General features: G+C 46.2%; 1 protein-coding gene across 1 annotated transcript in view; it reads right to left on the bottom strand.

Annotated features, from left to right (window-relative positions):
* clptm1l (CLPTM1 like) overlaps positions 1–23,429 on the bottom strand; it is a 38,895-nt gene extending 15,466 nt beyond the window's left edge. Inside the window, exons 1-6 of the mRNA XM_072509945.1 lie at positions 23,082–23,429; positions 15,810–15,910; positions 6,736–6,925; positions 3,996–4,138; positions 1,045–1,123; positions 30–147 (exon numbers count right to left, since the gene is read on the bottom strand). Coding sequence (XP_072366046.1) covers positions 30–147; positions 1,045–1,123; positions 3,996–4,138; positions 6,736–6,925; positions 15,810–15,910; positions 23,082–23,252 — 802 coding nt within the window. The 5' untranslated portion in view covers positions 23,253–23,429. The remainder of the gene's footprint in view (positions 1–29; positions 148–1,044; positions 1,124–3,995; positions 4,139–6,735; positions 6,926–15,809; positions 15,911–23,081) is intronic.
* Between the last annotated feature and the right edge of the window lie 580 nt (positions 23,430–24,009).

The raw sequence follows: 24,009 nt of genomic DNA, 5'->3' as shown, positions 1-24,009 counted from the left end.
CTGCCCATTTTCAAGGGCACAGAGCATACCAAAACGTTGTAATGAATAGACAGCCTCTTGCATGTGGGTCCAAAATCTTAGTTTCCCAAGTGATATAGCATCATAAGAGATCGTAAGAGGTAATCTAATCGATGTAGCATTAATAATCTGCAATGTAAAGTTTCTGAATATTAGACAACAGAATGCATGTTGTTCTGAAAAGGTGAAAAGGAGTTAGAGCATTAAAAAAGTTTAATTCAAGCAAAGTTCAAATGTGGTGTTCCTCTAAAATATCCAATTTCCTTGATTGCAGAACTGCACAAAACACATTGGAACACTTCAACATCAAATATATAATTCCTTCCCTCTGTTAATTAGCAAATTACTGGGTAAGCTACCATGCTATACTGGTGATGTATGCTCCTTTATTTTGCTGTTTGCCATTCACCTATGTAGTAAGTGTAGAGATTACCATCCAGGTCAAAATACATTATTTCTTGGAAGTATCTTGGGCGACAGTTTGTAACAATGGTGCTTTATACCACAGATTGGTAAACTGGGAATTTACAGCTTTGATCTCCGACATGAAGAATTACAGATTTCAAAGAACAAAGAAAAATACAGCACAGGAACAGGCCCTTCGGCCCTCCAAGCCTGTGCCGATCATGTTGCCCTAACCAAAAACTTTCTGCCCTTACTCGGTCCGTATCCCTCTATTTCCTCCTATTCATGTACCCATCCAGATGCTTTTTAAATGTTGCTAATGTGCCTGCTTTCAAACGTTATCAGCATGGGAATGTTAGATGCTACTACATTGGGTAGGGGAGCCCAAGGAACTCTTTGGTATTTCCCAGTTGGTAGTTCGGGAGCAGTGAGCAGGCTGCCCGGCGAGGATCAGGAAGGAAGGGGGTAGTGGAAGAGCATATGTAAAAAATAAAAAAAATTCCAATGTTTGCCATACAATTTGGCAGTGACTGAACATGGATTTAAGTACATGCGAACATTTTAGTGTAGTAACAAGGGTTTCTCAAGTTAGTAAGGGGAAGCGGAATAAAAGGAACTCACCGTCAAATCTCTCACTCGGTTGCTTAGCTCATCAATGAACAATATAGGAAGATACTGCACAGTCTTTCCATGATGCAGCCTAAGATACCAAACATCACAAAAATGTTTTGAAAACCCTTTTAAAAGACCAGAATGATTCTTCTCATTTGAAGCAGATTCTTGTGCTTATAAGTAATTCAGATTTGGTTAGAAGAACATTTCAATGGGAGAAACGATTTCTGCAGTACTGGAGCACACATAAGCAGTATTTACGCAAAATGTCTCATGATTTTAGACACCTCACTCAGATCTTGTGGCCTCCTCTGCTCCAAGGAGAACAGCCCTAGCTTCTCTCGTCTATCCACACAGCTGTAATCTTTCATCCCTGGAAACTTTGTTTCAAAACTCTTCTGTACTCTCAAACCAGCTTTCATGTCATTCCTCAAAGTGTGGTTTCCAGAATTAGACAATACTCCAGCTGGGCTGGAGTTTTAGCATTACACCTGGCCTTTGTACTTCACTCCTCTATTCAGAAAGCCTGGGACTCCACGTGTTTTTTTGGTTTGTTTATAAATTCAGAGTGCCCAACTGTTTTTTCCAATTAAGGAGCATTTGGCGTGGCTAATTCACCTACCCTGCACATCTTTGGGTTGTGGGGATGAGACCCACGCAGACAGGGGGGAAAATGTGCAAACTCCACACGGACAGTGACCCCGGTTCCAGGATGGAACCCGGGGTCCTCAGCGCCGTGAGGCAGCAGTGCTAACCACTGTGACACCCCTGCTCCACATGTTTTATTAAGTGTTTTATTATTTTGTTGCCCTGCAATCTTCAAAGCTATGTGCACAAGCACCCCAGGTCTCTCCCTCTCTTCTAGCACCCTCTTTAAAAAACTATAATTTCTCCTCATTCTTCCTACCAAAGTTGTATCATCTCATACTTTAATGTACTGAATTTTGCCTGCCACGTCTTCAACTGTTCTATCAGCCTGACTTTGCCGTCTTGAGGTCTACTACCATTTTCCTCAGTGTTTAATAATCTCCCAACTTGGAAATTTTGCCCTGTAAACATAGAAAATAGGAGGCCATTCGGCCCTTCGAGCCTGCTTTGCCCTTCATTATGATCATAGCTAATCATCCAACTCAATCGTCTAATCCCACTTCCCCTCCCGCCCCATATGCTATGATCCCCTTTGCCCCCAGTTATATCTAGCTGCTTCTTGACAACATATAATGTTGTGTCCTCAACTACTTCCTGTGGTAACAAATTCCAAAGGTTCCCCAGTCTCCCGGTGAAATTTCTCCTCAGCTCTGTCATAAATGATCTAGCCGTTATCCTGAGACTGTGACCCCTAGTTTTGGGCACCCCCACCATCGGGAACATCCTGCTTGCATCTACCCTGTCACGTCCTGCTAGAATTTTATAGGTTTCTATGAGATTACCCCCTCATTCCATATGCATATCACAATAATGGTCCTCGCTCTGAAACTTGGGAAACTCTATCTTACAACTCCTTCCAGTCCAGAAATCTACCATTCACCACAGCTGTTTTCTATCCCTTAGACAGGTTTGCATCCATGGTGTTGCTGTCCCTTTTATTTTTCCAACAAGCTTAATATTTGATCAAAGACCTTGTGAGAGACCATCAATTACTGTTACCTCACCAAAAAAACTCTATCAAGTTAGTTTGTCCTTAATATACCTGTGCAAACTACTCAACCTGGTGTGCGAGGCTGGGGCTGATACAGTTAAAGGCGGTGCAAAGGGCGCACCTGATGAGGTCGAGGATAAGCCGGCTGCTTGAATGGATGTAGGGCACTTGCGAGCGATGTGGGAGAGGTCCAGCCAACCACGTACATATGTTCTGGTCCTGCCCAAAGTTGGAGAATTTTTTTTTCAGTACCATGTTGCCGATCTTGCACTTGGATTTGGAGCCCAGTCCCCTGGGGGCCATATTTGGGTTGTCGGACTTGCCGGAGCTGCAGACGGGACCAGGGGCAGATGTTTTAGCCTTCGCCTCACTGATTGCTCGAGGCAGGTCCTGTTGGGGTGGAGGTCAGTCTCTCTGCCCAGTGCCTCAGTATGGCTTGGGACCTGATGGTATTTGGTGAGGGGGGAGGCAAGCGCAATGGAGGACATCCACAAGAGAAGGGGCCTGTTTATTCTACACTTTAAAGAGTTGGTTACCGTCAGCTGCTGGGGGGTCTATCTTTTGAGTAATTGGGATACTGGTTGGTAGAGTGAGGGAGGTGGTTCTGTTGATCTTGCTGTTTTGCATTTGTTTTGTTTCATGTATAAAATGTGAAAGACCGAATACAAATATTTTTTTAAAAACATATATATCTGTGCTAACTTTCCGTTACCAATCCGCGTTTGTCCTGGTTGCAAGTCATTTTCTGCAATTTTATTGTTTCTAAACTTTCCCAACACGAACATCAAACTGACTGGTGTGGAATTGCCAGGTTTATCATTCTTGCTACTAGTGTGCAATCCTCCAATCCTTTGACACCACTTGGTATCTAAGGAGGGAAAGAAGATTGTGACAGCTTTTGCAATTTCTATTGTGACTTCTCTCAGCAATCTAGGATGCATCCCATCTGGACTAGGTGTCTCATCTGGTTCTGCCAACCATACTAGTACCTCCTCTTTGTGTATTTTCTCTCTCATCCAGTATCTCAGAAACCAGCTCATGGGTAACTTTGGGAAAATCTTTTTTTTCTTGATAAACGCCAATGGCAAGTGCTGTTATTTTATTTCTGCACTTTGTACTTTTCATATTCAACCTGACTCTCCCTTGTATTCTCACCTACCATACGCACCCTGAAAAGAAACTCTCCAATAAAAAAAATCCAAATGTTACAACATGCAGTAATTCTAACGTTTTTTGTTAAATTTTACACAAGTTGATGAATACAAATTTCTCAGCAATACCAAGGTCTGCGTAAAATATCTGCAGCTAGTTATAAACTTACAGTTTCAGATATCTGTGTACATCAGCAGGAAGTGCAGATTGATCGAAAGTGAAGTTGTCAGACATGATATTGACGGTGAGTTTTGAACGCCAGTGTGCAGTAGGCTGATCTACAACTTTAGTTTCAACGCTAGCTGCTGTTTCCTGGTTTTGTGGGGGAGAAAAATAAAAGTTAAATTGACTCTGCGAAGGAAAAAGTAGTTAACCTTGTTCAATGAGAAGCTCAAGAGCAATCAGAAATTGCAACATAAAACAAGGTAAAACGCATAGCATAAACTGGTGTGAGCACTGGGATTTGATTAATACATAACATCTGCTATTGAAATAAGTATCCAGGTATTTGGTAATACATGAACAGTTATAGCAGATCCGATACCTTACAGATCATTCTTGTGGATTAACTAGCATGCAATTATTTTACTTTCAATCTGTTGAATTTTACTGCCTTTGTAACATGCTTACTCATGACCCTTAATGAAGATTCTAAAGGTACAGCGAGTTTGTCAGTTCGCTGAAAAAAATTACCCAAATAACAAAACTGGATCTCCAGATCACTGCGTTTTTTAATAAATTGGAATCTTAATGTTGTATCTTGTCCTCAGGCAGGTCTGCACTGCTTTAAATGCTATTAACCTTTCTTTAAACTATCTTACTGTGGGAGCTAAAGACATATACTCTTCAGGAATATGGAATCCTGCCAAGTCATGTTGTTACCTAGAATTCAATCTTTCATGTGCAAAATCTGATTTTGGAACATCACCCACTGAACCAATACCCCAATAGTGGCTAGGATACTGGACCAAACTCCCAATCTTTTACTTTATTTTCTAAGACTGTGCAGAAAGAATACTTCGCTCCAGGAGTGAGTGCATGAAGAAATAGGGATTTGGTATATTAAAACAAAACTTTATTATTAACACAATATTAAACTCTTTAATATCACACCAGAAAATAGTTTAAAATTACCCCTTAAACAATACTATTCAACAGAGTCAATACTTAATTACTATCTCTATTCCCAATCAAACAACAAGAAAAAACATACAGCTCTCACTCCATCCTACATCCCAAAGGCCCAGAGTAATACTTGCTTTCCAGAACAGATTTGGCTCCTGTTAGAACCCCTGCAGACTCTGGCTGGATGTCTTCAAAAAGCTGTTTTAACTGGTTTGCTTCAGCTTCTTCCATGTCCTCAGTCAGCTCTGCACTGCTTTAAATACTATTAATCTTTTTTTAACTATTTTACTCTGGGAGCAAAATACGTTACTTGTGGTCTGAAGGGCAGCCAGATCTTAACTCAACTTTAACGCTTTCTCAAAATGTCTGAATGCCTTAGCTCGACCCAGCAATGGCATTATCCCTCCAAGCTGAAAACACATTAACTCCCCCCCCCCCCCCCCTTAGTTAAACAACAATGCATTAGCCCAGGCTTTTTACTCTGGTCAATTTCACCCCAGCTCCTAAAAGCTTTCTGGTCTTGCAAAACAACATTATTTTAAAAACACACTCTAACCCGGGCTTTTAACCCTTTAAGTTGCAAAATGTTTATAATCCAGTATTTCTAAAATCCTGTGTTCTTCACACTGCTGTAGTAATTTTATTTATATAGCGCCTTTGGCATAGCAAAACCTCTTGAGGCGAGTCATGTATCCAAGCAAGAGGAGGCAGTGACTAAAAGTTCAGCCAAAGATATGAAGGTGCTGCCAGAGAGGAGCAGGGAAGAGTCCAGTAAACCAGAAGGAGAGGACAGCAGAGGCTGAGACCTTAGATGTTATAGAAGATAACAGGTTATAGAAACACTTAATGACAAGGGAGAGAAGTTTAGAGATGTTGAGAACTGGGTGCCAATAGAGAGCAAGAAGCTGGTGATAGGTTAAGAGAAGTCTGTGCAGGGAGGCAAGGAATTTCAGAACAGTTATAGTTTGTGTAAAGCAGAGGTTGAGAAGTGGAGAGCACATAACCAGGCACGGACTGAGAGTTGCAGCGTCAGTGGGGCTAAATTAGGGAAAGTCAAGCGAAGCTTCAAAGTTGGAAGTGGGCAGTACTGGTTGATGGACTGGAAATAGGGCTCAAAGCAGTTCAAGGTTGAACAAGATACCGATCTGGAATTATTTGGGGGATTGGGGGAGGGGGAGGGGCATTGGCGAACAGGGTGGTTTTGGTCTTGATGCCATTGAGGGAAACAAGAATCACTCACTTCATGAAGAAAATACATGTGACCACCTGCTTAATAATGCACTATATGACTTCCGGGCAGTTAAAGCGATCAGTTTATAAAGCTAAAATGAAAGAAACAGCAACTGTATACGAGCGGCTGGGTTACTAACATCACCAATGATTGAAGAGGAGTAATCAAAACCATTAATACAGTGGAAGTATGAGTGCTTTTGCTGCTGAACTCATTAACAATTGAAGTGAAAAATTACCACTTTTGCAGAAGCCACATTTTCTCACATTTCCAAATACAATGTCAGTTTTCTAATGTTAGAACAAATCACCAACTGTAGCCCCATATTTTCAATCTGTTAAAATTAATAATATTCAAAATAAAGTGGAAGCTTCTTGTGGCTTCCTTGAAGCTCAGGTGATGCCAGGAGCCCGTGTCTGTCCAGGGGTCTGGGTTGAGCTTCCACCAGCTCAGAGTGCCTCCCTGCCCGCTGCGCGTTCTGTTCGGCCACTTTTTAAAAACTTTACTTTTAATGATTAATGATAACTCCGTACATCATTCTCAAAACACGTACTTGGGCCTCGGTCTCTCCTGTAATTAGGTTGATTTCCTCAGGTTTAGGAATCATGTATGTTGTAAGGTGTCCACTGGCATATACGTGATTACCATCATGCCAAGGTAGCATGCCAACATGGTGGAGAAATAAATGAGTGTACAGTGTCCCATTGCTACGGGTTTTCTTTGGTAATGAAACATTGACGACCCTTTAAAAATATAAATAAAGGTATATTAGACAGAATGATCCATAAAAGCAATGGTTATAAAATACATAAAGAGTACCCAAGCATGGTGCAATACATTAGTTCAAATGATAACATTCATGGCAAACCACATTTGAATGTTAGAAAAAATGTAGAATTCAAAATAAATTCAGGCGATTATTAAAGTGCAACTAAATCCAAATGAAAATGCATTCTACCGAATTATCTCAAATGATATTTGAGTTATTTTGAAATTATTGAGTTTTTGTTGGCATTTAATTGCAGATCCCTGGTTCTCTTTTTTTCCCCCTTTAAAAAGGGTCATTCATTTGGGCCACAAATGTTGCCAGGAAATGCTTTAATTCATTTGACCAAAATTCTCCATTTTAAGAGTTGTAGGTGTAAACGACACAATGCAGATTTCACAGTTCTTGTGTAACATGCCTTTTCCCCACACAGCATCCAATACTTTCATGTGAATGGGATTATGCAATGAAGACTAGTTTGAAAAAGGTTGCATTTACATAGAAATTACACAAACTTGCCAATTGACGCAAGTGGTCCGTGTTGCTATTTATCTTCTCCAGGAGACAAACATGAGTGTCTGTTTCTCACACAGTATTAATGATTTTTGCGTTCTGCTTTAAGGATAGTTTTGTACTACTTCCGGTTGCGGCTATATGATCTATGCGGAGCTAAGTCGCACTTTCGGCAGCTCCCGCTAGAAACGGACTTTTGGACTCTTTTTAGGTCCCCCAACGGTACTTTTTCAACGATTCCCAGTGTGGGAAGAAGACAGCAATATTCCCCGGCACTGTATGGATTGGACCAGGAGTGGAGTGGTGAAAAAAGTGGAATTGGAGAAGAGAAAGGCGAGCGGGAGGAAGACCAAGGTGGCGGCGGGTGGAGAGCAAGCAGCGTGGGCGCAGTGGTCACAGGAGCAGCAGGAGTTTTTCCAGCGCTGCTTCACGGAGCTGAAGGCAGAGCGGCTGGAGCCGATGAAGGCGTCAATTGACAAGCTGCTTGAGACTCAGACGGCCCAAGGGGCGGCGATCCGGGAGGTCCGGCAAAAGGTCTCGGAGAATGAGGAAGAGATCTTGGCTCTGGCGGTGAAGGTGGCGGCGCACCATAAGAAATGGCAGGCGAAGTTCGAGGACATGGAGAACCGGTCGAGAAGAAAGAATCTGCGGATTCTGGGTCTCCCGGAGGGGCTGGAAGGATCGGATGTCGGAACCTACGTGGTCACCATGTTGAACACGCTGATGGGCGAGGGGGCCTTCCAGGGGCCCCTGGAGCTGGAGCTGGCCCATCGAGTGCTGGCGAGGAGGCCCAAGCCCAGCAAGCCACCGCGGGCGGTGCTGTTCCACCGTTTCGTGGACAGAGAATGTGTCTTAAGATGGGACAAGAAAGAGCGGAGCAGCAGGTGGGAGAACGCAGAGGTCCGGATTTATCGGGACCTAAGCGTGGAGGTGGCTAAGAGGAGGGCCGGGTGCAATCGGGCTAAGACGGTGCTGCATCGGAGAGGGGTGAAGTTCGGCATGTTGCAGCCGGCGCGACTGTGGGTCACCTACAGAGAACGTCACCATTACTTCGAGACGCCGGAGGAGGCGTGGACCTTTATTCAGGCCGAAAAGCTGGACTCGGATTGAGGGCTGGGGACGAGGGGATGCTGAGGGGGGGATGGTTGGGACTGCTGTGTCGTGTTTTGGGGGGGGGGGGGGGGGGGGGGGGGGGGGGGGGGGGGGCGGTTGGTTGGCCAATGTTTCTTCTCTGTCTGTCAGGTGGGTCCGTTGGGGGGGGGGGGGTCAGGTAAAAGCCTGTGGCGTCGGTGGCTGGAAATGGCGATGGGGTCCCGCGGGGGGAGGGGGGGGAGAGGAGACGAGACGAGCCGGGGGAATTGGGACTGTGCCTGGATAGGGAGCTGCGCCAGAGGAGGTGGGGCCGGTGCTGGGAAGCACGGGCTTTTTCGCACGTTGAGAGTGGAAGGGGGTGGGGTCGGGGAGAGCCCGTTGACGGACAGGAGGGGGAGGGGAGACTCCCACACTGGGGGGGTCGATGGAGCGGCGGGAGTGGCCGGGGTCAGTAGGAGTCGGCTGACTCACGGGAGTGCAATAGGGGGAGCAATGCTGCTAGGGGGAGACCTAGCTTGGGGGGGACCGGGTTGCTGCTGGAATGGCCAAGGGGGAGCTGGAGTCTGTAGAGGAGGTCGGGGCGGGGGTCTGCCGCTGGGGGGAACGGGAAGTGCGGGGGACGCGGGCACGTGGCTGGCCTAGAATGGGTTATGGCTCATCTGCTTTTGGGGGGGGGGGGGCAGCCCCCTGATCCGGCTGATAACCTGGAATGTAAGAGGCCTGAACAGGTCGGTCAAATGGGCCCGTGTGTTCGCACACCTGAAGGGGCTGAAGGCAGATGTGGTCATGCTCCAGGAAACACATCTGCGAGTGCAGGATCAGGTAAGGCTAAGTAAGAGGTGGGTAGGGCAGGCGTTCCATTCGGGGTTGGATGCAAAAAATCGGGGGGTGGCGATTCTGGTGGGGAAGCGGGTGTCATTTGAGGCGTTGAGCATCGTGGCAGACAATGGAGGTAGGTGTGTGATGGTGAGTGGTAAGCTGCAGGGGGTGCGGGTGGTCTTGGTAAATGTATACACCCCGAATTGGATGATGCGGGGTTCATGCGGCGCATGTTGGGCCGGATCCCGCACTCGGAGTCAGGGGGCTTGATAATGTGTGGTGGGGGACTTCAACACGGAGCTGGATCCGGTATTGGATCACTCTAGGTCTAGGAAGGGCAGGAGGCCGGCGGCGGCCAAGGTGCTGAGGGGGTTTATGGATCAGATGGGAGAAGTGGATCCGTGGAGGTTTGCATGGGGACCAGGAAATGCTCATTCTTCTCCCATGTTCATAAGGCCTACTCTCGGATTGACTTTTTTGTAATGAGCAGGGTGCTGATTCCGAGGGTGGAGGACATGGGAGTATTCGGCAATAGCCATCTCTGACCATGCCCTGCATTGGGTGGACCTCGAGCTAGGGGAGGCGCGGGACCAGCGCTCACTGTGGCGCTTGGAGGTGGGGTTGTTGGCGGACGAGGTGGTGAGCGGGCGGATCCGGGGGTGTATAGAAAGGTACCTGGAGGCCAATGATAATGGGGAGGTGCAGGTAGGGGTGGTCTGGGAGGAGCTGAAGGCGGTGATCAGGGGTGAGTTTATCTCCATTAGGGCCCACAGAGAAGAGGAGGAGAGGAGAGAGAGGAACAGGCTAGTGGGGGAGATGGTAAGGGTGGATAGGAGGTATTCAGAGGCCCCCAAGGAGGGACTACTCAAGGAGCAACAAAGCCTCCAGGCCGAGTGCGACCTGGTGACCACCAGGAAGGCGGAGGCGCAGTGGAGGAAGGCGCAAGGGGCGGTGTACGAGTATGGCGAGAAGGCTAGCCGGATGCTGGCACACCAGCTTCGGAAGCAGGAGGCAGCGAGGGAGATCGGGGGAGTTAGGGATGGAGGGGGGAGCACGGTGCGAAGTGCGGTGGGTATTAATGGGGTCTTCAGGGACTTTTACGAGGGACTGTATCGGTCTGAGCCCCCATCGGAGGTGGGGGGGGGGGATGGGTCGCTTTCTGGACCGGCTAAGGTTTCCGAGGGTGGAGGAGGGGCAGGTGGCGAGGCTGGGGCCGCTGGTTGAGTTGGAGGAACTGGTTAAGGGCCTGGGGCGTATGCAGGCGGGGAAGGCACCGGGGCCAGATGGGTTCCCGGTGGAATTCTATAGGAAGTACATGGACCTGTTGGGACCGCTGCTGGTAAGGACTTTCAACGAGGCAAGGGGGGGGGGGGGGGGGGGGTCCTGCCCCCGAAGATGTCTAGGGCGCTGATTTCTCCAATTCTGAAGCGGGACAAGGACCCTGTACAGTGCGGATCGTATAGGCCGATTTCACTCCTTAATGTGGATGCGAAACTGCTATCAAAGATATTGGCCATGAGGATTGAGGACTGTGTTCCGGGAGTCATACACAAGGATCAGACTGGTTTTGTCAAAGGGAGGCAGTTGAATACCAACGTACGTAGGCTCCTGAATGTAATTATGATGCCGGCGGAGGGGGAGGCTGAGATAGTGGCGGATATGGACGCGGAGAAGGCCTTTGATAGGGTGGAGTGGGGGGTACCTGTAGGAGGTGTTGAGGAGGTTGGGTTCGGGGAGGGGTTCGTCAGCTGGGTGAGGTTGCTGTACGAGGCCCCAGTGGCGAGTGTGGCCACGAACAGGAGGAGGTCGGAATATTTCCGGCTATACCGAGGGATGAGGCAGGGTGTGTCCTCTAACGCTCAAACGCCCTGCTCTTTGCGCTGGCGTTTGAGCCCCTGGCCATGGCTTTGAGGGAGTCTAGGAACTGGAGGGGGGGGGGGGTGGGGGGGGGGGGGAGGAACACCGGGCATCGTTGTATGCGGACGATCTGCTATTGTATGTGGCGGACCCGGTGGGGGGAATGCCGGAGGTGATGCGGATCCTTAGGGAGTTTGGGGATTTCTCCGGGTATAAGCTCAACATGGGGAAGAGCGAGCTGTTCGTGGTGCACCCGGGAGACCAGGAAAGGGGGACTGGTGAGCCTCCATTAAAAAGGGCAGAAAGAAGTTTTAGATACCTGGGGGTTCTGGTGGCTAGAAGCTGGGGGGCCCTGCATAAGCTCAACTTAACGAGGCTGGTGGAGCAAATGGAGGAGGAGTTCAAAAGGTGGGATATGCTGCCGCTCTCCCTGGTGGTACGGTGCAGTCGGTTAAAATGACGGTGCACCCGAGGTTTTTGTTTTTGTTTCAGTGCCTTCTCATCCTGATCCCCAAGGCCTTCTTTAAGCGGGTTAACATGAGTATTATGGGGTTCATATGGGCGAAGAAGACCTCGAGGGTGAAAGAGTGTTCTTGGAGCGGAGCAGGGACAGAGAGGGGTTAGCGTTGCCAAACTTATGTGGGTACTATTGGGCTGCCAACGTGGCGATGATACGCAAGTGGGTAATGAGGGGGAGTGAGGACAGATGTTCGAGGTGTTCGGGGAGCCCAGCAAACCACACCCACATGTTCTGGGCATGCCCAGCGTTGGAGGAGTTCTGGAGGGGCATAGCGAGGACGGTGTCAAGGATAGTGAATTCCAGGGTTAGGCCTAGCTGGGGGCTCGCGTGTCAGACGAGCCGAGAGTGCAGGAGGCGAAAGGGGCCGGTATTCTGGCATTTGCGTCCCTGGTAGCCCGGCGAAGGATTCTGCTTCAGTGGAAGAATGCGAGGCCTCCAAACGTGGAATCCTGGATTAATGACATGGCAGGGTTTATTAAATTGGAGAAGGTGAAATTTGCCTTAAGGGGGTCTGTGCAAGGGTTATTCAGGCGGTGGCAGCCGTTCCTAGACTTCCTGGCGGAGTGTTAGGAGATGGTCAGCAGCAGCAGCAACCCGGGGGGGGGGGGAGGAGAGCACGGTAGCACAGTGGGTAGCACTGTTGTTTCAGAGCTCCAGGTTCAATTCCCGGCTCGGGTCACTGTCTGAGCGGAGTCTGCACATTCTCCCCGTGTCTGCGTGGGTTTCCTCCGGGTGCTCCGGGTTCCTCCCACAAGTCCCGAAAGAAGCACTGTTAGGTAATTTGGACATTCTGAATTCTCCCTCGGTTTACTCGAACAGGCGCCGGAATGTGGCGACTAGGGACTTTTCACAGTAACTTCATTGCAGTGTTAATGTAAGCCTACTTGGGACAATAAATATTATTATATTATCTTGGATGGATGGGAACCTATGGTTCAGAGATGAAAGAATAGTGCTCTTGTACACTGACTGCACCACCTTGTCCACTGCAGGATTGATGGAAATATGACAAAATGAGAATTACCCAGAAACTCAAATTAATCAAGTAAAACAGAAGAAGCATTCTGTACTCAAAACATCCAACTTTAATTGATCAACTTTCAATTAGATTTTTAAATAAAACTTTGAGACAGACAGATTTTTAATTAGTAATGGGGCTTGAGGGGCTAAATTACCTACGCCTGCTCCTAGTGCTTGTACTCGCTGAAGTAATTAATTCACACCCTGACTCATTGATTTCACTCAGCTGGTGAAGTTCCACTACTGAGCAGCTCTCTCCTAAGGTGCTGAAGCTTGATCTAATAACCAAGAAACCACGGAATGGATTGTGAAGTGAAATGCCTCAACCATACTACCCCAAATTAAACACAAAACACTAAATAAATGGCACATTCTACTCAATACACACCTGAAACCAAGAGATTATGATCCTCTTTGGAACAAGTTAATATAAATATATATTTGTAATGGCCCTGTTCACAATCTAACATTAATGTTCTGATTGACTAAGCTGTGGTTTCAGTCCCACGTCTAGTCCATTAACCTGATGTTCTCTCTATCTATCACCAGGGGCTGTTTAGCACAGGGCTAAATAGCTGGCTTTGAAAGCAGACCAAGGCAGACCAGCAGCATGGTTCGATTCCCGTAACAGCCTCCCTGAACAGGTGCCGGAATGTGGCGACTAGGGGCTTTTCACAGTAACTTCATTTGAAGCCTACTTGTGACAATAAGCGATTTTCATTCATTGCAGGGGCTGGTTTAGTTCACTGGGCTAAATCGCTGGCTTTGAAAGCAGACCAAGGCAGGCCAGCAGCACGGTTCAATTCCTGCACCAGTCTCCCCAAACAGGCGTCGGAATGTGGCGACTAGGGGCTTTTCGCAGTAACTTCATTGAAGCGTACTCGTGACAATAAGCGATTTTCATTCATTTCATTCTCCTCTCGCCAATGCAAATAAGCTGCTTCAGTTCTCAATTCACTCTATCTGCTCTCAAGATGCAGCTCCGTGCATTCAACACCTTGAGGATAAATTGCTGAAGCCCTGTCCATTCTGGCCTCCCAAACCTTTCCAATTAATGCAGAACCCCAAGGTACAAATTTTATGCACAAAGTTGGCACACACACCCCATTTTCCACAGCTCCATTGGTCCCCAAAGTAACAGTGAATCAATTTTGAGATCCTCACTTCCAACTCAGACTACAACTTGAAATGAAAATCGCTTATTGTCACAAGTAGGCTTCAAATGAAGTTACTGTGAAAAGCCCCTAGTCGCCACATTCCGGCGCCTGTTCGGGGAGGCTGGTACATGAATAACTGTACTTGGATAACCATGTGCAGTTATTCATAAAGAGAGACCAAAAAGCCAAGCCACTGGGCACAACAGAGGGGACTGTTTGTTATGGGGCAATAAACTGTTATGCCAGCTTCACCCACTGTGTTGGCACACATAGGATTAGAATTTTAAAAATTGTAGTGCCATAGTCACAAGGTGTGGAGGAGAAACAGTGAAGGAAAATGGATTAGTCAAGTATCAAGATACCGGAGAAGGGAAATGAAGCACAGCAAGCTGTGGTCGCAGTCAGAGTACACAGCTGGTGACTTTGACCAGAGATCCTCTGCCTGGTCAGAATCTAGACCTTGAGACACAATGAGTAGTAAGCACTTGGGTATGTGTTCAAGGAGGTTGGACAGAGAGTTTAGAGTTAGAACTTTAACAAGTGAGAATAGAAATGTTACAAAGGGCTAGAAAGAAAAGTTAAAAAATATATGGAAACAGTGCTGGAAGAATAAGCGAGGCTGATCATGTCAGTAAGTATGGTGCTGAGAAAGAGGAGCTGTTGAAAAACAAATATGGGCATCTTGGGAGAGAATAAATCTGATGAGTATTGTAATGGGAATTCAGAAGGAGATACAGAACATGGGAGTGAGGTTTGAAAACTGGGAGCTATAGAAGAGACAACTATGTGGAGGCTTTGATTTTGGGATCTATAAGTTGCTCACAGCATGGGCAGTCCTTGCCCTCCCTTGGAAGAGGGTGGCTTGGGTGTATAACGTTCAACGTTAGGAGGATGTTCTACAAGAAAAAACCTAGTTAGGTGGGCTAGCTGGGAATAATCATTTTATGAGCCTACTGCCAATTATTCCATCGTAAAAACGTCTGTATTAATGAGTGAGCAACTAGCCTACCCTGATCATTCAAAGTCATTTTTGCATGAAAAACGAGAATTATCCAGAAACCCAAATTAAACAAGTAAAGCAGAGGAAGCATTCTGTACACAAAACATCCAACTTGAATTAAGCAACTTTCAATTAAGAGTAGATTATATCTTTGAGCAAATATAGCTGGTTATTGGAAACAAGAACAGAGGATGCTGGAAAAACTCAGCTGGTTATTTAACATTTTAGGTTCCAATGGTTACAGAGCGCTACAGGAGCTTGCGCTCAGCATTCACAGAATATGAATCCTGGTGCTGATCACTTCAGGGATTATTTATCCTTCCTTTTCTTTAAAACAAAATTCCAATTAAGGGGCAATTTAGCATGGCCAATCCACCTACCCTGCACATCTTTGGGTTGTGGTGGTGAGACCCACGCAGACACGGGAAGAATGTGCAAACTCCACACGGACAGTGACCCGGGGCCGGGATCAAACTGTGAGGCAGCAGTGCTAACCACTGCGCTACCGTACCACCCTATTATTTATCCTTCCTTCAGATTCCGCTACTCCCTATCCCCGTTACTATCCTGGCACTCTCCAAACTCAATGGTAATATTTTGTAGGAAAGTATTGTACGTGTGTCTTTTTGGCACATCTGCAGGAAGTAGTATTTCCAATCTAGGAATCTATCGTCATTTAAAGTGACATTAATTAATTTTCCCTTTTGCTTCTATTTTCTGGAAGGACTGAAGGAATGAAATAGAGATCATCATCTTTTAGACAATGGACATACTCTTCTACCCACAGGTTAGTGTGGAAGATGCACTGTAATTCACATTATGACTTAGATTGCCCATATGATAAATAAACACACTAAAATTTATAAAACCCAAAAGTAGTTACCTCTCAAATTTAATGTTCACATCAAAGTGTTCTATCTTCAACATGAGGTTTAAATTGGCTGCGTCAGTAACACTGCTTTTTGTTGAAGTATAAATGCTCAGCTAAAATACAAATTCAAAATAAAAATCATTTATTCTGTTATTCTTACAAGGTTGCGTCCTTGAAAGCAGCATTTAATAAAAGTCAATGTTTACATCATCCATATAAGCAAACAAAGGCTCATCAAGTAACATCTCGGAGTGTGAACAACGAACACCACAACACGAAGTGGCAGAAAACTGAAAATAACGGTTTGAAAGAACAATGACGGTTGTCAGCAAAATCAATGCCACTTTAATCCTGCCTCTCACAATCTGAGAATTAAAATCAGGATGTCTCATTGCTTTTCCCATTTGGCGATGCTCTTGCTGAAAACCAACATATGGCACAAATATGGTTATTTGAAACGTCAACAGAGGATGCTGGAAAAACTCAGCTGGTTATTTAACAGTTTAGGTTCCAATGGTTCAAACAATACTTACAGAGCACTACAGAGCTTGTGTTCACAATTTGAAACACATCATGCCACCAACCTCCTGAAGCAAGGATTGGAAACATGGGTGTGTCCGTGCTAGGATGGAAAACATTCTCTAGCACCGCCCAGAAACTGGCTCTGAAGAGGAACAGACAGGGAGGGAGAGAAAGCCACACCCATCATTTGCAAGGAAACCTTAAAGGAGGCTAGACTCTTGATTAAAAAGTGCATATCCCATAGATGATTTGATCAGGTTGCAGCCGCACATCTTCGCCAAGCGACAGCCTTGACATGTGTTTAGATTTAGAGTACAGTAGTTAGCACCGTTGCTTCACAGCGCCAGGGACCCGGGTTTGATTCCCGGCTTGAGTCACTGTCTGTGCAGAGTCTGCACGTCCCCCCCCCCCCCCCCCCCCCCCCCCCCCCCGTGTCTGCGTGGGTTTACTTCGGGCGCTCCGGTTTTCTCCCACAAGTCCCGAAAGACATGCTTGTTGGGTGAATTGTACATTTTGAATTCTCCAGCAGTGTACCCGAACAGGCGCTGGAGTGCGGCGACTAGGGGATTTTCACAGTAACTTCATTGCAGTGTTAATGTAAGCCTACTTGTAACAATTAAGATTATTATTTTAAAAAGTAGTGAAACGTATTGTTCTACGTACAGTCCAGGCAAACCGTTCCATACATGAAAAACATAGGACATACGATAAATACACAATGTAAATACATGGACATAGACATGGGTGAAGTATACTGAATGTAGAACTACAACAGTAGAGAAGATGTGTAGTTCAGCCCATTGGAGGGCCATGTCACAGGAGCACATGGCGCCGTGATAGGCTCGCTGTCACACCAGCTGTTCTGAAAACAGTTAGGAATAAATGTCATGTCAGGGTTTTCCAACCCATCCCTGAATCCTGGCAATTCCACCTTTCCAGTCCAGGCAACTTGGTCCTAGCTGCAATTATATTTCTTACCTGCTGGACTGTGATAATTGAATTTTGTCGTGCTAAGTGAAGGTGTTTTTTAAGCATTATTGCTTGGAAAGAATGGTTTACAGTGCTGTTGCTGGGCCCATTCCTGCTCTAGTGAAACTGGGTACGATTTCCCAGGGCCATGCTATAGCTGATCTCAACATTATCTGACACACCACAATACATAACTGATCTTTAACGAGGCAGTGAAAAATAAAGCTGTGCCATTCACGCATTGTTTGAGCTAATGTGTACTTAAAAGCACAAGAACTGCTCAATCACTCGTTAAAAAAGCACATATTATGCCAAACAATTTGGCCTTTTCTTCAAAGGCTAGGAATCTTGCAGCAAGTAACTCACCTCCTGATCCCTCCCCCCCCTCCCCCACCAGTCAGTCCGCCATCTACAAGGCGCAGCAATTCAGGACAAAGCAGCCTGATGGATTGCTATCCCTTCCACAAACACTCAACTCGTCCACCACCGACGCACAATGTCAGCCGTGTGTACCATCCAGAAGATGCACTGCAGGAACTCACCAAGGCTCCTTAGGCAGCACCTTCCAAACCCTACTACTATCAAGAAGGACAAGAGCTGCATATACCTGGTAACACCATGACCTGGATTCTCTCCTAAGTCGCTCACCATTCTGACTTGGAAATATATCGTCATTCCTTCGCTGTTGTCGGTCAAAATCCTGCAATTCCCTCCCTAACAACACAGTGACTGCAGCAGTTCAAGAAGCAGCTCACCAGCACCTTCTGAAGGGCAGCTAGGGATGGACAATAAATACTAGCCCAGTCAGCGATGCCCACATCCTGTAAATTTAAAAATCAGCTGCATAATGTTGCGTGTCAAAATTATTTCAAGGTCAGATACAGCACTTTTCTGTTTTAGAAAGTCCGCTGATACATGGGACCCACCTGTCAGCAGCCAATTTTAACCAGTTAGATTAAAACTACACTTTCTGAAGGCCTTTGTCAGTGTCAATAACCCAATTCAAATCTGGATGGTAGATGATCCACTGGAAAATAAACCACTGCAGAATTCACAAATGCTAGAGAAAGTTGGGATACATTGGACAACGCCAGTAGTTTGCACTCTGAACACTGGCTGACATCTGAATCAAAGGATGTCGGGTTCAAATCCCCACTCCCCCAGAAACTTTGAGCTCAAGTCTACGCTGACACTCCAGTGTTGTACCTAGGGAAGGCTGCACTGTCAGAGATGCTGTCTTTTGAGGCCCCGGAAAAGGTGGAGGTAAAAGATCCTGTGACATTAATCCGAAGAGCATCCCCAGTGTCCTGCTGAATATTTACCCATCAATAACTAAAAACGGATTGTCTGGTCATCATAGCATCGCTCCTTATAGGAGATTGCTGTGTGCTGATCGGCTGCTGCATTTCCTGCAATGACTCCAGTTCAAAATTGGCTTTGAACTGCTTTGGGACACCCTAAGGTTTGAAAGTGACATTTAAATGCAAGTCTTCTTTCTTTCTTGGTCTCAATGTGTTATCCTCACACCATGTAAATCTAGGAAGCAAAATTAATTTGACCATTTCTGCTCACATTACACCAGCACAGGATTAGTAGCAGGCTGTATGTAGGTTAGCTCTACTGCATAAATGTCCAAACCTACTGTTCTCACTGGATGCAAAGAAACGTTAGGAATTAATACCCAAGTCCTCAAACTAAAAAGGTAGCATCAACACATCAAATATTATTCAGTCATTCAGATACCTCGTTCTATAAGAAATGTCATATTATAGTTAAATGTATTTCGGCCTTTAAAAGCAAGGTATGTATGGAATAACGATAAATTTATATCAGCTGCTACTATTGTCAAAGAAATTATTCCACAATTTATTTTTATTAGTTGACAGAATGTTTGCATTGCTGGCTAGGCTAGCATTTATTAACCATCCCTAATTGCCCTCGAGAAGGTGGTGGTGAGCTGCCTTCTATAACTGCTGCCCCAGTGCCAGGGGCCCGGGTTCAATTCCGGCCTCGGGTGACTGCATGGAGTTTGCATGCTCTCCCCCTGTCTGCGTGGGTTTCCTCCAGGTGCTCCTGTTTCCCCCCTCAGTTCAAAGATGGGCAGGTTAGGTGGATTGGCCATGCTAAACACTGCCCCTTAGTGACAAAAGATGTGCAGGTCAGGTGGGTTAGGGGGACAGGGTGGGGGAGTGGGCCTAGGTAGGGTGCTCTTACAGAGGGTCGGTGCAGACTCGATGCTCCTTCTGTACTGTAGGGGTTCTATGGAGCTGCTGCACTGTGGTGTCAGTACACTCACAGTGCTGTTAGGCAAGGAATTCCAGTGGCAGTGAAGGAATGCAATATAGTTCCCAGTCAAGTTGTGGTTTGAAGAGTGATTCTAAGGCTTGCAGGTCTACTGTACTTTAAGATCATAGGAGAGGAGTGGAATCTTCAGCTCCTCAAGCCTGTAATTTAGTTCATGACTGAATTCTTCAACCTTAGTTACTCACCTTTACTTCATATCCAATACCCTTACCAAATAAAACTTTAGCCAAGTCTTGAAAATTTCAGTTGAACCAACATCCACAGCACATGTTCCGGATTTCCATTGCGGTTTTTGTGAAAAACAGTACCAGGGTTTCACTCCTCTATTACCTGGATCCAGTTTTAAAATTACATTATTGAGTTTCTGCGTTCCAGCAAAGGAAATAGTTTCTCGGAATCTAACATTGAATCCCTTTATTATTATAAGCATCTCAATTAAATCAACCCTCGACATTCTAAACATGAGGGCATAATACGCCAGGTTTGTGCAACATGTCTTCATAATTTAACCCATACGTCTGGTGAATCTACACGGTCTGTTCTCACACACTATCTTTTTTGACAGTACTCTTGGTTGTGGTCTGACCAAGGCATTATACAACTGTATAACTTTCTCGCTTTTGTATTCCAACTTCCTTGGGATAAAAGCAAACATTCCATTATCTTTTTGAATACTTTTATCTCTGTTCCTCCACAGTTCATAGTCTCATACCAGTAAGCAACTATGCTGATTTACCTCAGATGTGGAGTAGATTACTTCACATTGAACATCATCTGCCTCAGTTTTGGCCACTCACATGAATATGCCCCTCTGCAACCTCTTGCTCCCATCTATACATTGTAATCTCATCTGGAAATGTGTATAAAAACTCTATTCCTTCACCCAAGTTATCAGGATATACAGTTCAAAGCTGAGTCTCCAGTACAAATCCTCGAGATATGATCAGTCACATTCCACTCAAGCTCCCTTTACCTCTACTCTGTTTTGTACTACCCAAATAATTAGTAACCATGTTACAAGTTACTCCTCTCCAATTGTATGTGCTTTCATTTTTGCTAAAAAAAATCTCTTGTCCAGAACTTTTAATAAGCCTTCTTAAAGCTCACACAAACCAACCATAGGCACTCCTCTATCCACCGTGCTAATGACGTCAACAATTCGATAAGTTAATTGAAACAACTGTGCATACATAACCATGCATGTCGAGCTGTTTTAATATCACTGGGTAATGGCATTTGACCACATCTTCAATGACCATGACAAATGCAAAAACCATGCCGTAGTTTCTGGTGAAACCTCCATCCTACTGCATCATGAAAACAAATTCCACATGAAGATACTTGTTATATTTTGTTTTCAGAGAGTACTGACCCTTGTTCGGTTATTCAATTATATCTGACTTTTATACCACTATTGGCTTAGTTGTTAACGCTATCTTCACACTCCTTTTGTCGTGTCCATGACATCTTTGTCAAATCTCTCCTGAACTCCCACCTATCCCTTTTTTTAAATAAATTTAAAGTACCCAATTCATTTCCCCCCCCCAAATACAGGGCAACTTAGGGAGCCAATCTACCTACCCTGCACATTTTGGGTTGTGGGGGCGAGACCCACGCAGACACGGGGAGAATGCGCAAACTCCACACGGGCAGTGACCTGGGGCAGGGATCAAACCTGGGTCCTCGGTGCTGAGGCAGCAGGCTAACCACTGCGCCACCATGCCACCTTTGAATGCTCACCTATCTCTGACCATTGTTCCACCCTCTCTTCAACAGTATAAAATCTATCCCATTTGTTTGCCTCACTGGTGCCCGGAGATGGATTTTGCTGGAGTGGAGGGATTCGGAGCCACCAAAACCAGGGTGTGGGTGGGTGACCTGGCAGAGTTCCTGGAGACAATCGAGTTTGCCTTAAGAGGGGTAGTTGATGGATTTGTCCAGAGATGGAAGTCGTTCATCGACTTCTTCAAGGAAAATCTAGGTGTCAGAATGAGGGGGATAAAGGGGTTAAAATGGGGAAGGCAGGACGGGAGGAAGGGAACGGCAGGGGGGTTGGGGCTTTGGGTGTTTTTTTGTTTTTTTAAAAAGAGTTTCCGGTTTCTCACTCTTGTGGTGATTTGTGCTTATTGTTCATACCTAAATGCCTTTAATAAAAACATATATTTTTAAAAATCTATCACATTTCCACTTCTCCTCAGCTCAGAAATCTTACAGACTCGAAATGTTACCTCTGTTTCCCTCTGATGCTACCAGATACATGGAGTACTTCCAGCAGGTTGTGCTTATTTTTGCTTTTATCCACAAGATAATTGTCACAGCATGTTTTTGTGCAAGGTATCCACCCCTTCAAATACTTGCCCTTTTGTGACCGCACCCCCACCCACCCCCATAAAACCTATTCCTGGGTATATTGGTTCTAGTTTCCTAGAATGCGAGTTACCCCAAAGGAAAAGTGGGTAAGCATCACAGGCCTTTTACCATCTCACAGCAACTTATCAGTAGGTCAACAAAAAAAAAATATATGCAGAAATGTAATCACGGAGAAATCTGGTGACTTCAGGGATTCGCTGGTAAACATCAACTTGATGCCATATGGTTACTACAATAAAGTGCCAGCAACAAGACGGCCTCCATTGACAAATTGTCAAAGCCAGGAGGATGGTAACCCTGTCACCAGCTGCAGTCGACAGGTTCAAAAAGGTGACATTCAGCTTCACCTGAGGCACATGTGCAAATAAATAAATGACTGCTCGCGTTAGCCCATGTTCTCACCCTCTCTACAAACCATTTTGTCAATCATGGCATGGTTCAGATTTTGCCTGCCCTTTCGAGGATGCAACCAGCTGCAGCAAAATTGTCACTGTGGTTTAAAACTGCACACATTCAGAGCTGTTTTACAATGACGCTGGGTATTCCTCCACAACATAAATGGAGTAGTTTCTACAGCAAAAGGAGTGACTGTGAATGCATGTACAGTGTGACATTCCTCGGTACAAGGGATTTAAGGATGCCCTCAAAGCATCCGTGAAGAGGTCAAACATCCCCACCGACCCATGGCAGACCTTGGATTGTGACTGACCAGCATGGAGACGGTTCATTTAGAAACATTTTGTCAGGAACAAACGGAGGCAAAGTGGAGGTGTTGGCGAGGCCACAAACCTCCTCACCTACCCGGCCCTCCAAAATCTGTAAGTGGCAGAGCCGTCTCAGAACCCATCAAACCGGAGTGGAAGCAAACCACCCTCAATCTGGAGGGACTGCCGAAGACTCAGGATAACATGGGGAAACTGACCACTGCTAAAGTTGATGCATTATCACAACATGGCACATTCAATGAAACTTCTAAACCACAGGCAAAAAAAACCTGTCATGTTGTTGACACCCTGAACTAAAATATACAATTTAGAGGAAAGGCACCTACTCAGCTAACAGCCGATGCATTGAATATTGAATAATCAACAGTAGTGTGTAAAAACCATCAGCACTGACCTGAATTTTAGGGTTAAGAGCTAGGAAAGGCTTGATGCAGTTCTTGCCCTTGGGGTTAGTACAGGGCTTGGTGTAAACTATCCCGTACATCACCCAGCAAGTGTGCAAGACATAGGCAATAAATACCCCCACAATCAGGGTGGTGAAGGAGGCCGTCTTCAACCCAAACATATTCAAAACTACAGGAACAGCAACATATCTGAATTTCTAAATAAAAATGACGGAGTCAAGCGCTAAACGTGCCGAAACGCTGGCCCTGGGAGTGGGAGCAGGGCCAGTCTGCCTCACACACTTTCTCCCTCAGCCTCCATTGCTGCCTCCACCTGTAAACCGCCAGCTCCTTCCGCCCGGAACTGACATCACCGCCACCGGAAGTGGCGCCCTGAGCGCGGGCAGCGGGGCCGTTAACATTCAAATCGACAGCGGGGTCTCGAGGGATGATTACCTTTCTGTCCCCCCCAAACCTTCTCCCAGAATCACCCCCCCCCCACCCCCCAAACCTTCTCCCAGAATCACCCCCCCCCAAACCTTCTCCCAGAATCACCCCCCCCCAAACCTTCTCCCAGAATCACCCACCCCCAAACCTTCTCCCAGAATCACCCCCCCCCAAAACCTTCTCCCAGAATCACCCCCCCCAAACCTTCTCCCAGAATCACCCCCCCCTTACCATCTCCCAGAATCATCCCCCCCCCCAAACCATCTCCCAGAATCACCCCCCCACCCCCAAACCTTCTCCCAGAATCACCCCCCCACCCCCAAACCATCTCCCAGAATCACCCCCCCCCAAACCATCTCCCAGAATCACCCCCCCACCCCCAAACCTTCTCCCAGAATCACCCCCCCCACCCCCAAACCATCTCCCAGAATCACCCCCCCCAAACCATCTCCCAGAATCACCCCCCCACCCCCAAACCATCTCCCAGAATCA

This window comes from Scyliorhinus torazame, chromosome 6 (assembly GCF_047496885.1).
Source record: "Scyliorhinus torazame isolate Kashiwa2021f chromosome 6, sScyTor2.1, whole genome shotgun sequence".
Lineage (NCBI taxonomy): Eukaryota > Metazoa > Chordata > Chondrichthyes > Carcharhiniformes > Scyliorhinidae > Scyliorhinus > Scyliorhinus torazame.
This window is presented reverse-complemented; position numbering and strand designations above follow the sequence as displayed.